General features: G+C 38.3%; 1 protein-coding gene across 3 annotated transcripts; it reads left to right on the forward strand.

Annotated features, from left to right (window-relative positions):
- Positions 1-591: 591 nt before the first annotated feature.
- LOC140170108 (trehalase-like) lies at positions 592-14,393 on the forward strand. Of its 3 annotated transcripts, none has more exons than XM_072193437.1 (14): positions 592-1,058; positions 1,404-1,467; positions 3,858-3,958; positions 5,231-5,381; positions 5,956-6,043; positions 6,482-6,582; positions 8,045-8,137; positions 8,980-9,225; positions 9,426-9,472; positions 10,463-10,651; positions 11,234-11,475; positions 12,799-13,023; positions 13,175-13,231; positions 13,665-14,393. In XM_072193437.1, exons 1-14 carry the CDS (start codon positions 692-694, stop codon positions 13,740-13,742), a joined length of 2,049 nt encoding a protein of 682 aa, XP_072049538.1. In that variant the 5' UTR covers positions 592-691; the 3' UTR covers positions 13,743-14,393. The 3 variants fall into 3 exon arrangements, with proteins under 3 accessions (XP_072049538.1, XP_072049536.1, XP_072049537.1); XM_072193435.1 differs by lacking the exon at positions 6,482-6,582 and adding an exon at positions 6,866-6,966 and having other exon boundaries at positions 593-1,058; XM_072193436.1 differs by lacking the exon at positions 6,482-6,582 and adding an exon at positions 7,256-7,356 and having other exon boundaries at positions 593-1,058.
- Positions 14,394-14,939: the final 546 nt, after the last annotated feature.

A 14,939-nucleotide genomic window follows, 5' to 3' on the forward strand; every position in this document is an offset into this window, starting at 1 on the left:
TATTTGAACATTTTCCTACGTTTTTGGGGGGGGGGGGCGTGTGGTGACGACTTCATATTTTGCATATATTTTTTTATACTCTTAAAGGGGAATCCCACCGCGCTCTTTCCAAAATGGCCAATACAATCATATGAATGAATGAATGAATGAATGAATGAATGAATGAATGAATGAATGAATGAATGAATGATCGAACGAATGATAGAACTGCTGAATGAATGAATGAATGGACGGTTGAATGAATGAACGATTGACTGAATGAATTAACGATATATATAAACGGACGAACAAAAGAATGGCATTTTAATTAACAAATGTTGGTTTCATACTTTCCTGCCGTTTTGCCGCTCTGACGATGATTTTGCTTCACTGCGCAGTCGCACCAGAAACGCTAGCGGTGACCAGCGGCAAGTCGATATATCGATCACTCCACCGCTTTGCCCAAGCGGCAACACCGTCATGAGTTGCAGTCAAGTCAACTCGGAGCGGTGCCGCTCTGACGTATTAAAACAAAATACGATTTTGGAGCGGTGCTAAGCGGCTACAGCGGCTTTCAGATTCATAACGCTTGCCGCTCAGCGGTGTGCCGCTCCGCTTGCAGACAAGTGCAAGCGGCATGATGAAGCGGCAAGCGGCAGAAAATGTGAAACCAGCATAATTGTTTTCCCCAACAATTTCTGTGTTTTAGAAAATGAAGATGACATTGGAAGCAACATTAAATAAACAACAACGTTTGGAACAACAAATGTCAGTTTTAATAGATCAGAACGCGAAACTGATCCAGGCTTTTAACGAGCAAAAGTCAATCGTGGAAAGATTTTTCGCTACAAATTGCATTGGAAGGATTGATAGAGTTGCGTATGGCTCGATCCACATTTTCATACGTTTTTCCAAGAGAGAACAGCTTGACAATTTCTGGCAAATGTACAAAACTGGCCTGCTAAAGAATGAACTTACCAGGATTATTCTTGCTCGTGACGAAGATAGGGCCATATTGAATCTGAAAGTGTCAGCAGACGAAGCTGAATATGAGCGAGGAATACATCACTTCAGTCTAGGTAAGCATAAAAGGTAGCAGATAAAGTCATGCCGTGGCTATTATTGGTCCAGACTCCCGCGGATGTTGTGGGAGTTAGCCACTCCTCCCTCCCAACAACTCTATTTTACATTCCCCGCGCTATATGCTCGTAGAAACATCCCATCGTCGCGCCCTTTATCATATGGGTGTCTATCTCGCTACGGTGCGAACTTATTGTGTACATTTCCCCGATAGCAAGTGCCGGCCACACAAAATCAATGGACTGCGAGCTAGGTAAAAACCTATTTTCCAGATCAGGCACCCTGCAAATGACTCGTATTTATCAATATTAACGATAATTATGTTTTTAAAACTCTCATTTCAGAACGCTTTCCAACAGATCCAACACCCCAGACCCCTGAACATAGTGGTCAGGATTCTTTTGAGAGGTGAGTTCTCTTTTCAAGTCACATGACCTCATGTCGAGTTTCTCTACTGAAGTTGTTACTCTAGCTGTGTTCTCGTGTGAATGGTAACGGTCCATAGCAGTGACAACAAAGATCAATTGATATTAAGAATAAATGGGAACAATTTCACAATAAATGTCGTATTTGGCTTTTGCACGAAATCAACCGTGTGTATTGTATTAGTCCGACACGCCGCTTGTCCGACACTCCGCTAGTCCGACACATCGCTAGTCCGAATCTGAAGTGCACCGCACCAGTCCGACACGTCGCTAGTCCGAATCTAAAATACACTCTGCCAGTCCGATACGCCGCTAGTCCGAAAATAAAAACCACTGCGCTAGTCCGAAATTGAAAACCACTGCGCTAGTCCGAATCTGGAAAACACTCCTTCAGTCCGACACTGCGCTGAAATCAATCTGAAAAACACTGCGCTAGTCCGATTTTAAAAAACACTGCGCTAGTCCGAATCTGAAAACCATTGCGCTATTCCGAATTTGAAAAACACTGCGCTAGTCCGAATTTGAATTGGGGGAAACACTGCGCTAGTCTGATTTTTCGGACTAGCGCAGTGTTTTTCAGATTCGGACATACCATACTGCAGTTACTGTCCGTTTTCCTATACACAATACACAGTGCTCTTTCCCATTGACGCGTGACCTCTACAAATAGCCCTACGTTAAAAGTATGGGGATATGACTAGTTAACGTCGCTGTGTGAAAAATAACCGGCCAATATTAAAAGTACTCTTCTAAAGTTCTAGAAAATATAGTTTTTAACATGTCCTAAATTTTTAGCTAATTTAGATGTTTGGAAATATTCGTACTTTGGTGTTTTAGTTAATGTTATAGGTAATAGTACATTGCCTAGTTAACGTCGCTGTGTGAAAAATAACCGGCCAATATTAAAAGTACTCTTCTAAAATTCTAGACAATATAGTTTTGTAACATGTCCTAAATTTTTAGCTAATTTAGGTGTTTGGAGAGGGTCGTACTTTTGTGTTTTAGGAAGGATATGTAAACGACAGATAACACCAAAAATATGAAGAAATTATTTCCAAACCGTGTTAAGTCAACAATCATTATGTTGCTCATTTTCAAGAATGCTGGTTTACAAAAAGCACGCCATTGTCTCATTTCGTGAACAAAAGTACACATACCATTGTTTCCTTTCGTTTCCTTTATAATCGGTTACCCAACTGAAGCTATAATACGCAAACTTTATTGCGATATCGCACATGAAAACAGTCACATGTGCACAGCCAGAGAAGATCCGATTTAATCAGTTGAGCTGTTTCAATGAGTGTTATCTTGGTTTAATAGCTTTTAATGGGGTTAAGTCCTGCAAAGGTCGAGATGAATTCTACTGTAGACATGACTGCATCATGCGCATTTTTTTTCAGATTCGGACTAGCGCTGTAGTTTTCAGTTACGGACTAGCGCCATGGATTTCAGTTTCGGACTAGCGCAGTGTCGGACTAAAGAAGTGTTTTCCAAATTCGGACTAGCGCATTGTATTTCGGATTCGGACTAGCGGCGTGTCGGACTGAAAACGCTGGACTGGCGGAGTGTCGGACTGTTGCAGTGGTTTTCATTTTCGGACTAGCGCATGATTTTTTCCGACTAGCGCCGTGCTTTTCATTTTCGGACTGAGGCACCTCTAAGTATAGGGAATTTGTGTTGTCGGACTAGCGGCGTGTCAGACTAGTGGCGTGTCGGACTAGCGGCGTGTCGGACTGAGCGGTGCACCCATTTCACTCATTGTTTTTTTGTGACCAGCCAAACGAGATAATGAATCAAGTGTTCACAAAGATGTTTGGTGTAGTTCAAATTTCCTAACCATGATGTCCAATATCCCCAAAGTTTATGATCGAATTCTTAACCTAAAACCTCTCCCAACTCTAAACCTAAATAATAAGCAATAATTTTTATACAGATATAATTTATGTTAAACTGAGTATTATTGTTCCCACCTGTTCTTATACTGATTACTGGTCGTAATCGGCGGGTCTTATAGCATCGCGGATTCATATCTATATATTTTATTTCGAGAAATGTCTTGCGGCATCAAATTATTCATTCAAGTCCAATACGTTGTTTTTTGTTTCTATTAGAGACCATGCTGGTCAACTATGACACTTTTAATGAGGGTCTACTTTTCGGCGTAGTAATAAAAGCCTAACAATTCCCACCGATTACGAGCTAATCAAACTGTATACTGATTGTAATTTACGGGACTACTTTTCATTGAATATTAGTCCTGGTTAATAATCTTATAGGTATGTATGGATCAACGTTTGAATTGCATAGGTTGTTGAGTTAAATTCCGAGTTCATATTGTGATCGTGTATTTTATGGTCTCTTTTCTTTTTTTAGGAACATATTTTGTGACGGGAAATTACTTGATGCCGTCCAGGGAACCAAATTATTTGATGACAGCAAGACCTTTGTCGACATGCACCTCAAAAGATCACCAGGTAAGGTTATTTTAATGCTCTGTGTGCTAGCCATAGGCTTCAGCATAAAAAGTTAAGTTTTACGATATTTTCTAAAAATATCAAGATCTATCCTAAGAACCACTGAACCAATACTAGGCTTGTTTGTTCTCATTTTAATGAATTTTTCATGCTGATTCCAAATATGGTCCTGAGATTGTAGAAGTCTTAATTTTTTTAATTAAAAAATAATTGAAATTTGTCGTCTGCAGTCGACGCCCGCGTGGTGAGAATTAACTGCCGTGTCTTGTATACACCAGGAAGGTTAGCACTTAAAGGCCCTTTCAGTGATTTCACAGGAACATAAAAAAAAATGGAAATTTGTCAGAATTGCTTAGAAATAAAGCATAAGTCTACAGCATTTCATTAAACCACTTTTCCCCTGAATACCTCGACAAATTAGTCAAAAAACAGAAGTTTTAGAAAGGTTTTCTACTTCAACTCAGATCGACTCGAGAAAATCGAGATTTTCGTACAGTGCGCCACCACTCGACTGGAAAAACTTCCTAGTCCAGTGTTTCTAACACGGGGAAGTAGAGTCTAAATTGATTTAAAACAGACGCTTAATTTTGTAGTAGAAAACAAAATAAGCAATTAAAGGTCACTGAGGCAAACTAACGGTCAATTCAAATATGAAAAACAGTTAAAATTGTGTATTTTGTTTAAAATAGTAGCTACTGATGTAATAAGTAGTAGAAACAATACGCAACGCGTGTTGGTACGTGGAGAGTGAGCTTCTTTCGATCTCGAGTCGGACTTTTTGTACTGTCAGTATCAAAAGTCCAGAATCATGCAAATGCTTTATTTTGTCTAAAATACACGGCTTTCGACCGAACCACTAGCAGGCTATGTTAGCACATCTATGCCAATTACAAAGGTACCAAAATCTCTTAAATCTGAATTTTGATGATTTTTACGATCGTCCGGATGAGCAAATCACTGAATGGGCCTTTAATAGTAGATGGTCCGATTGTACCACATGGTGTTTTCTATATATATATATCAGGCCCATCACCCAATTAAACATTTATACTCCAAACCTCCAGCGGCATGGACTCTGTGGTGTAACCTAAGTAAATTAATTTGATTGTATATCTTTGTTTACAATTTAAAGCGAGATATGAGAGATGGGAAAACCCCTTGCAAGAGTTGGTGAGTAATGATATTTTGGGAATCCACTCTCATGCAATTAAATTGATCAGGAAAACAAATTCAATCATATTAAATCGGTTGTATTTAACATTCTTACGATAGAGGAAACACTCGCTGCGTTTGACGCAATAGACGACCCTTGGATTAGGGACGACCAGGGTATCCCGCGTGTATTGCATGATTTTGTTTCCGAATATTTTGAGGAACCAGGGACGGAATTTGAGCAGTGGATACCAGATGATTGGAAGGAAAGGTAAGAAGTACGCTCTGTGTTGACTGAAAATATTTTTAACTACATGGCAACAAAACATGTTTGGGGAATTTAAAGTGCCAAGAAAAGAAAACACACTGCCAAACAAAGCAGGCATAATTTATGGACACATACCTGACATGATATGAGCAGGAGCGTAGGAAGAGCCTCGGGGCCTATGGACAAGGGTCAGGGCGGGCCACTTTCATCTCCTTTGTCAGCCCAATCCCTATTCCACTTCATTTCGAATTTGCCCCTGAACCACTTACATCTCCTTTATCAGCCCAATCCGTAATCCACTTCATTTCGAATTTGCCCCTGAACCATCAGGGCCCCCGGACTTCGTCCACCTTTCCACCCACTTGCTACGCCCCTGGACATGAGTTATGCCTGAATAATGTATTATATGGTCGAAAACATTTCTTTACGCTTTTACCTCACTTGATATTTGAGATTATATTTCAACGGAGTAGCGGCATGCGTGACCAAATTTTGCAACAAAATGTGTCGTTTTTTGTTTAGCCAAATAATATGAAAAGTTTACCATTCAGTTTTTCTCTTTACACCTATATCTTAGACCTGCATTTCTATCCATTATCAAGGACGGGACATTACGAGACTGGGCAGGAATAGTACATTCTTTATGGAAGAAACTAGGACGGAAAGTGAGTATTGGATTGGGCTATAAAACATTGTGATGAGCATAACCGATCGACAAAAATACGATCGGTTATAGAGAGCAGTGGCGTTTCTGGCAACATTTCTAAGGAAGGGAAATTGCAAAATCGTCCCACTGACAACGGTGACTCGTTACCAAACTGATTTTATGCTAACAAATACGCGCGAAACGCGCAAAAATCTAAATTTAAATTTTAAAGTGAGGATAATTATTGTGACCTAATAAAGCCGGTAAGGAAGATATATCACCTATTTTGGCACATTTTTGGTTCAAATTGCTGGAAATATAAAAAGAAGTCAGCAGAGGAATAGTTTACACTGTCTAGGATATTTCTTTTCTGAGGAAATACGGCAAAAAAGGTAAATTCCTGTTTCCTATAGATAATGCATTATTTTCAACAAAATGTTAAATGTCACTCCTGCAGGTTAGAGCAGAAGTTTCTCTGAATCCAGAACGATACAGTCTGGTCTATGTTAACAAGCCATTTATCATACCTGGAGAGAGGTTCAGAGAACAATACTACTGGTAGGTCAATGTGATTCGTCATGAAGGCTGCATACCGACGAATACTGGATTACTAATAAACGTTCCTTGGTGGTATGCCAACTATAGAGGGCGACGTGATCATTTTATGCATGTTCAGAGCAATTTTTCCTTTCTTCGAATTTTCACTTAACCAGTCGCCCAGAACAATGATCATTGCCTCATCATCCTTGTAGCAAACAGCTCTGTACATGTACAGGATTCTGAGGTTTAAAAACCACAGCGTCCATTCATTTAAATTAATTGTTAAATGTCACTCCTGCAGGTTATATCAGAAATATCTCTGAATCCAGAACAATACAGTCTGATCTATGTTGACAAGCCATTTATCATACCTGGTGAGAGGTTCAGAGAACAGTACTACTGGTAGGTCAATGTGATTCGTCATGAAGGCTGCATACCGACGAATACTGGATTACTAATAAACGTTCCTTGGTGGTATGCCAACTATAGAGGGCGACGTGATCATTTTATGCAGGTTCAGATCAACCATTTTTTCCTTTCTTCGAATTTTCACTTAACCAGTCGCCTCGAGAACAATGATCATTGCCTCATCATCCTTGTAGCAAACAGCTCTGTACATGTACAGGATTCTGAGGTTTAAAAACCACAGCGTCCATTCATTTAAATTAATTGTTAAATGTCACTCCTGCAGGTTATATCAGAAATATCTCTGAATCCAGAACGATACAGTATGATCTATCTTGACAAGCCATTTATCATACCTGGAGAGCGATTTAGGGAGCAATATTACTGGTAGGTTACTGTGATTCGTCATGAGGGCTGCATATTATCTGGGTAGCTTAAATTTTAAAAAGTATAGAGTCACTGTACCTTTACATTCTCTACATGACTGGTCAAGGATGACCCGCGGTGACCAGTGAAGACCAGGCACTCTGGCAAGAAAAGCAACATTTTCAATTGGTTTAAGTGTAATTTACGAATCTGCATCTCTTTTATTTAAATGGTTACCATGGCAACAAAAGATGTCAGAACAAAACTGGGCCTCTGTTTACTATTTCAGTTTTTAAAACTTTATATACATATATTTTGAGTTATCTCGCAAGGGGGTAATTACTTTATGTAATGTGTTTATACGGGTTATATAGGTACGGTTTATAGTGATATGGTATTTGTCGGTATGTGGCTATGACGACATTATGGAATGCAAACAAATGTGTCGATGTTACTTTAAGTTACGTTATTTTTTTTATCTTCCGAAGGCATGGTTTATATTTTTACAGAAGGGCTTATTTTTGTCCGTAATTTTAAGAGATGGTTACTGTTCCGTCACTTTACATGTTTTGAATGGTTAAAAGCGCTTCCATAAATACATAAAAATGCTTCCATAAATAACATTTATAAACTTCTTTTTATCTTTTTGAAAATATTTATTGAGAAGTATTGCTATCCCAACTATTTTACTATATTTAATTTCTATTAGGGATACTTACTGGATTATAAAGGGCTTACTTGTGTCTGGCATGACTCAAACCGTGCGAGGAATGTTATCCAACTTCGTAGACCTGGTCAAACGGTAAGTATTCTATCAGTTTGTCACGGTGGCACAGCGGCGGTACGTTACAGCCTTCCATGATCAGAATGCTACGGGTTCGATCCCCAGCGACGTGGCGGTCCCAGCGTGTTATGCATTTATGCAAAACCCTTTACTTTTATTGCCGTATGTTTCACCGGTATTGAATGTAAAACTGACTGGTCAGTCAGTGGCGAACCTTCACGCAAGTTATTAAGCCTCCCTACAAGCTCCCAATACAGGGAATCTGGTCCATACGCAAGGAAAAAGCAATCTGTTCCTTTTCCCCGTCACAACCTTTTACCTATATAGTGAATGTTCTGCACAGTTAAAAAAGCTTTAAGCCACTGGCGACTGAGGAAAAAAGGTAAGTTGCGAGCCTTTCCCCTTTCCCTAATTTGATCTTCCACACCAATAAAAAGACCGTCCTCCAAAAATAAGTTTCCTATCACGATTTCTGTTCGGTGCATTAGTTGTTTGCGTTTTTTAATCACTGTTAATCACTTTTCATATATTGTCATTGAAAAATTGAATAAACAGGTTAGACTATCTGAAATTCAGGTATCTGCTGTAGGACCCGTCCATAGTCCGTAAACTGTTTTATATAATATTTTTGACGATGCAATAACATTTTTGCAATTTAATAATTATATAAACTCTTCTGAGATTATGATTATGATTTGAATCGTCGATGGCACCTGTTAAGTAACTGTCATTTACAAAATTGGACGCATGCTCATGATTATAATAGAGCAGTAAACAGCTCACAGTTTCTGGTTCAAATCCCGCTTTGGATAGCTACACCCTGTTTGCTCCATGCATTTCTTAACTGATTTTTTTTATAGATTTGGATTTGTACCAAACGGCAATCGTATCTACTACACAAATCGTAGTCAACCTCCGCTGCTCATCCCCTCGGTATATGAATACTACAAGGCAACAAATGACTTGGACTTCGTCAAAGACATTCTTCCAGCACTAGAAGAAGAATACAAATTTTGGGTGACCAAGCGAAGCGTGGATGTAGTGAAGCCAGGATGTGACAGGACATACAAAATGTGTCGTTATAAAGTTGAGACAGACAAACCAAGGTTTGTTTCTAAAATTGTATTTTCCACGTCAATAACGGGCAACGTGTAACATAATTATTTATGCGGAAATCATTACAAATGATGTTATATGCGAGTAATCGTTCCCCATTGTGTTTATTTGTTCTTGTGCAGGATGCGTAACCCCATTAACTACTTTATATGCTAACATAGGTAAACTTGTATCTTTCTCTATTATGCAGACCAGAATCTTACCGTGAAGACATGGAAACAGCTTCATGCAATAAAGGTAATATTTTCCCACAAGATATTCAAGTTCAAGAACAAGCGGGAATCGATGTGAATCGTTTCGAGATATCCAGGATCAAAGTTTATACAGGGGTCAAAAAACAAAATTGTTACGATTTGGTTGAAAAGTCAAACCTATTCGTAATATTCCTCTGGACATAAGCATGATAAGTAATAAAATATATACTTTGACCTACGTACGAGTTATAGTGAAAAGGTTAAAGGACAACATTGGATTCCACTTGGCTCAAACATAAAATATCCTCCGCTTATGATGAAAATGGTCTCAAATTGTTTGTTTTGTTACACTAATCACAAAAAGAATATAGGACATTTTTAACCTGCGTAACACAGCGAAATGGTTCAGTACCCATTCAGTCCTATTGATTATTACCTATTTTGACAAGTTTCCGTGGTAACAAAATGTCCTACATAATGCAAACTATGCTTTTCTGGATTTTTATCAAGATAAACATATTTTTAAACATTTAATCAAATCTTAAATTGGACAAGTCGTGAATCAGTATCTAAGTTAATCCATGCTAAGATATAGAAAATTGATACATGTATTATGGATTTAATTTGCAATCCATCAGATTCTAAAAGTTTTAATTTCAGCTTAGTTCTAAATTTTAATCGATTGGGTAAGGACTTTAATCTTGGATTCATCTCGTGATTTTTTTTTAATCTGATGAATTTAATAGTGATACCGTAAAGAAGACCGACCTATGTCTCACTGACTATCTCCAAGATGATCCGTAGCGTAAAAGAATGCAGATGTAACCTGCGATTGTGGAACAGAGCCACAATTAATGGAACACCTACGTGTTACCCTCAACTGCAGTAAACATACACAACTGCTGACTTAGCAATTTCCAATGAGAATGCCGAAAAATGTGTGCAACACGTTTAATCTTGTGCTGTGGACACGCTAAGAAGAAGTAACGTATTCAAAATATCACAATCAAATTTCCCGCGCTTTTTTTTTCAGGAACAGCTGCAATTTACGCACACATTACATCAACTGCAGAGAGTGGTTGGAATTTCTCAAGTAGATGGTGTCAAGAAGGCTGCAAAACTCTTCTTACCTTTGTTTGTACAACTGACATATTACCTGTCGATCTCAACAGCTTTCTATGTTTGAATGAGAAACTACTGGCGAAATTCTTTGACATCTGCGGTGAGTGACTTAAAGAAGATAAAGTTCATTTGTTAATGATAATGTTCAAATCGATTCATTGAATTAAATACAGATATATTTTTAAAATGAAAGGTACCAGTGTGTAACCTTGAAGTATCACTTGGTTATATTATAAAAGCTAGTTATTATGTTCGCTGAAGCACAGCGTCCCAATAAAAAAAAATAATACAAGATGGTATATTACACAAAATACCATGTTTCCTGTTCTACGAATGGACGTCTATCGCCATTTAAAATCCACACTACCCCTATGGAAGATTTAGCTAAAGAATATTTTCAAATAGAATCAACATTTAGGTATTGGTAACTTCCATTTGAAATACTCACCCCAGTTGTGGAAGATATATGTAAAGCCATAATACAGGGGGAGTATGGGTTTCCAAATGATTAACCCTAACCAATTACATTTGAAAAACATACTCCCGCTGTGGAAGATATCTCCAAAATCTTCCACAAGGGTAGTGTGGATTTCAACTGGAATAGGCCAATGCCCCGGGGCCAATGCTCCACAACTATACTCATTTTAACAGGCGTTTCCTGTATCAAACTTTGATTTCATAGGTGAGACTACCAAAAGAGTTCACTACCACCATGCGTACTTGGCACGTCGTCAAGCTATTCAGGATATCTTCTGGGTGGAAGAAGCGGGTGCTTGGTTTGATTTTGATCTTCAGACTCAATCCAACAGATATCAATTTTATCTGTCAAATATCACGCCGCTCTGGATCGATTCATTTGATGACACTGTTAAGCATGATGAAGGCAGCAATGAAGTAGCGGAGAAGGTCATTGCATATTTAGAGGTTAGTGAGTTACCGATTGTTGAAAGTTGGTACAACCATGGACGAAAAATATAACATACCGCGTACAAGCAGTCAAAGTCTCCCTCCGCATTACCCGATAATGAGGGCCGATTGTTTCTTCAAATGCGATAGGCAAAACTGCTACGCACTTACCGCGTATTTTTACGGTCTATCGCGGTCTAATCGCGATTTTACGGTCTAGTCGCGAAGGCACGCAACGCTCAACCGCGTATAATATGCGAAGGCACGCAACGCTGGCGTGATTGTTAGACAAGGCACAAAGACAATCGGCCCTCATGAATATGCGAGAATCCTAAAACATACAATGCACGGGGCTTTGACCGTTGAAACATGGTCTGAAGTAGTCGGTGTGTACAACAGGTGTCATTCTAGAAAGTACATGCCTATTTGGGCCAGAGTATGCTTCAATGAATTATTTCAATTTTCAGGAAAACTTGGAGTGATTCTTAAAGAGGTTTGTTACTGTGACTGTGACTGAAATAACCAGTTCACCCATTTTGTCATACAGCCAAGTGGAATATATAACACATGCAAAGGGTAATCAGCTACATATCACTGACCTTGTTCAGTCCAGCTTTCCCGGATGTGACCTTCACATGAGGCAATTACGGGGTGTCAAATGTTGACAGTTAGTAACAGGTGTCATTCCAGACATATAGGCCTATTTTCCCCATATAGTATGATTGAATTGAGTTACTTACCCCATTTTTCACCAAAACGTTGGCAAAATAAGACTGATTGGTTAAGGCTGATTGGTTAAGGGTATGCAACGTAATGAATTAGAAACATTCTTTGTGCTATTACAAGATCAGTACACAACATTTATGGAAACTTTTTTTTCAAGCAAAAATTGTTATTCCAAACATTCTTTACAAAACCAACTGGAACCTTATCCCCATTGTTGGAAATTCAACATTGTACGGAAAAATCATGTAATTTCAAGTTTGTAACGACCAATTGACTTACTTTGTTTGACATTTCCTTTTCTTTTTATATTATACCTAGAATCCATGTGATAGTTAAACCGCATGATTTCGGAGCTCTGCTGTAGCTGAAGTCCGACCATTTTTTGCAATAGCCCAGTCAGGTCAAAATGAGAGTACACCAAAAGTTTGGGCTTTTGAAACTGAACAATATTTGAAAATCGAAGTGCCTTGGCTTAATTATAGTTGCAAGGTTCAAATTCTTTCAGAAAATTGACATTAGGTCTAAGCATGATGTAAAAACTGAATTTTCAAATTAAAATTTAACCGAAAGTCATCTTACCATTTCTATTTTGCTCTATTTCTATTGCTGTTTTAGAAATCAGATGCTTTCATTTTTCCGGGCGGTGTTCCAACATCTCAGCAAAACACAGGCGAGCAATGGGATTTCCCTAATGCTTGGCCCCCTTTGCAAGACATGCTGATAACTGCACTAGATTCAACCAGTTTACCCAAAGCAAAGGAACTTGCATTTCAGATCGCTCAGAAATGGATAACGACGAATTGGCGAGTTTATCAAACCGAGGATTTCATGTTTGAAAAGGTATTTTTGAAAATCTTTTATATTATGGATACAACATGATGTTATATGTGGCGCCTTTTCTGATGCTTTTCGTGCTCAATAGTAATTTACCTTTAATGTAAACTTACATAATTTACAAACATTGAATATTTTTTATTTTCTTTATTAATAGTACGACGTTGAAAAACAAGCAAGTGGCCATGGAGGTGAATTCACTAGCAGTAACCAGGTAAGACACATAAACACTTTAAATAAATACGTTACAACGAGATGGTTGTATATAATATAATGCGGTGTCTGACATAAGTCCTGGAACAGAACGAAAGCATCCAGGCCTAACTCCAGTTATCCTAAAGTTTTAATCGGTGCTTAGGCCCGGGTTAAAGTAGAAATATTCGGAAAAAGCACGTATATGCATTCTTTTAACCCCATTAGAACTACCTGCCTATTGATCAAAAAGATGTTTTCATTATCAATTGGACCAATCAGCAACATTGTTAGAATAATTTCTCCACACAAAAAAATGTGGGTGAATTATTTGCAAAGCTCCATTTTGATTGGTGACTAAAATGAAGATATCATGTAATTGACCAATCAGAGGCAATGTTAGATCGGCAGGTAATGCTCAGGGGGTTAATTTTATTTTAACTTTTTTATGACAGGTTGGGTTTGGATGGACGAATGGCGTCGTTCTGTCTCTACTGGACAAGTATGGTGACCGATTGAAGGCCGAAACATAGAAGTCAGCAACACAATTTGAAAAGTATTCTGAAATAACTGTTCAACAGTACTAGAGAGTAAATGACTCTGCACACTGTCAAAAAGATTTAGATCGTAGCAGATCGTGGTAAAACCATGGAATTAATTGATGAAAGGAATGCCAAGCAACATTTGTAAAGCGCCATAGAATTATCACATCTAAAAGTACTGTACAGTCTTTACAGCCGGCCATGAGGAAGCAACACATCATACATACATACATATTGAGCATTTATAAACGCTGCTACATAAAGAGCGTAGCGCTACAAACAATATTGAAGGTGGCAAAAGGCCAAAATATATACGTACACAAGCAAAATATATACAGAGCAAAAATATAATTAATTATACAAATATGTCTTAAGAGACTTCTTAAAAACAGAAAGTGATGCAGATTCACGGATATTAACAGGTAAACAATTCCACATTCTGGGAGCATTATAGTAGAAGGCCCCGCGCTCAGCAGACTTCAGCAGTTTGGATGTATTGTGCTCTGTCAGTCGTGTGGTGTCAGATGCTGAGCGCAGTCCAGCTCTACCAGGTTGATTGAGAGTGATACAAGAGGAGATGTTAATTGGGAGCCATATGATTCAGGCATTTGTAGATCAATAAAAGTACTTTAAACACAATTTTTTTTTTTTTTTCCACAGGCAACCAATGCAGTTCTTTCAAACATGAAGTTGCATCATAGTGCATGATCTTGTTTACGGACTTGACATATCATCTTCGCAGCCCAGTTCTGGATGCATTGAATACGTTGAATGTCAGTTTTATTTGACTCTAGGAGCAGTCCATCGCCATAGTCGATTTTAGACATGATGAGGGCACGATGATGACAAGATGGCAAGTATCACGATCAAGATACCTACGAATCCTAGAAAGGTTTCGAAGATGATATGTCACATCAGTAACAATAGAACTCGAAGAACTAACCTCATTCCATACCTGTGTCAACTCTTGTATATTATGATAGATATTTTGTGGTGTTCCTCAATGGACAATTTTAGGCCCTTTATTATTTATACAGTATATCGGTTATATTGTAAATGTTTCCACTATACTGAAGTTGGTTTTGTTTGCTGATGATACAACAATCACTTATTGGAATGAAGATGTGGATACACTATTCGATGTTATCAAAAAGAGCTATAAATTGTAAAGATTAGTTTAAAGCCAAT

This window comes from Amphiura filiformis, chromosome 14 (genome assembly GCF_039555335.1).
Source record: "Amphiura filiformis chromosome 14, Afil_fr2py, whole genome shotgun sequence".
NCBI classification, from domain to species: domain Eukaryota; kingdom Metazoa; phylum Echinodermata; class Ophiuroidea; order Amphilepidida; family Amphiuridae; genus Amphiura; species Amphiura filiformis.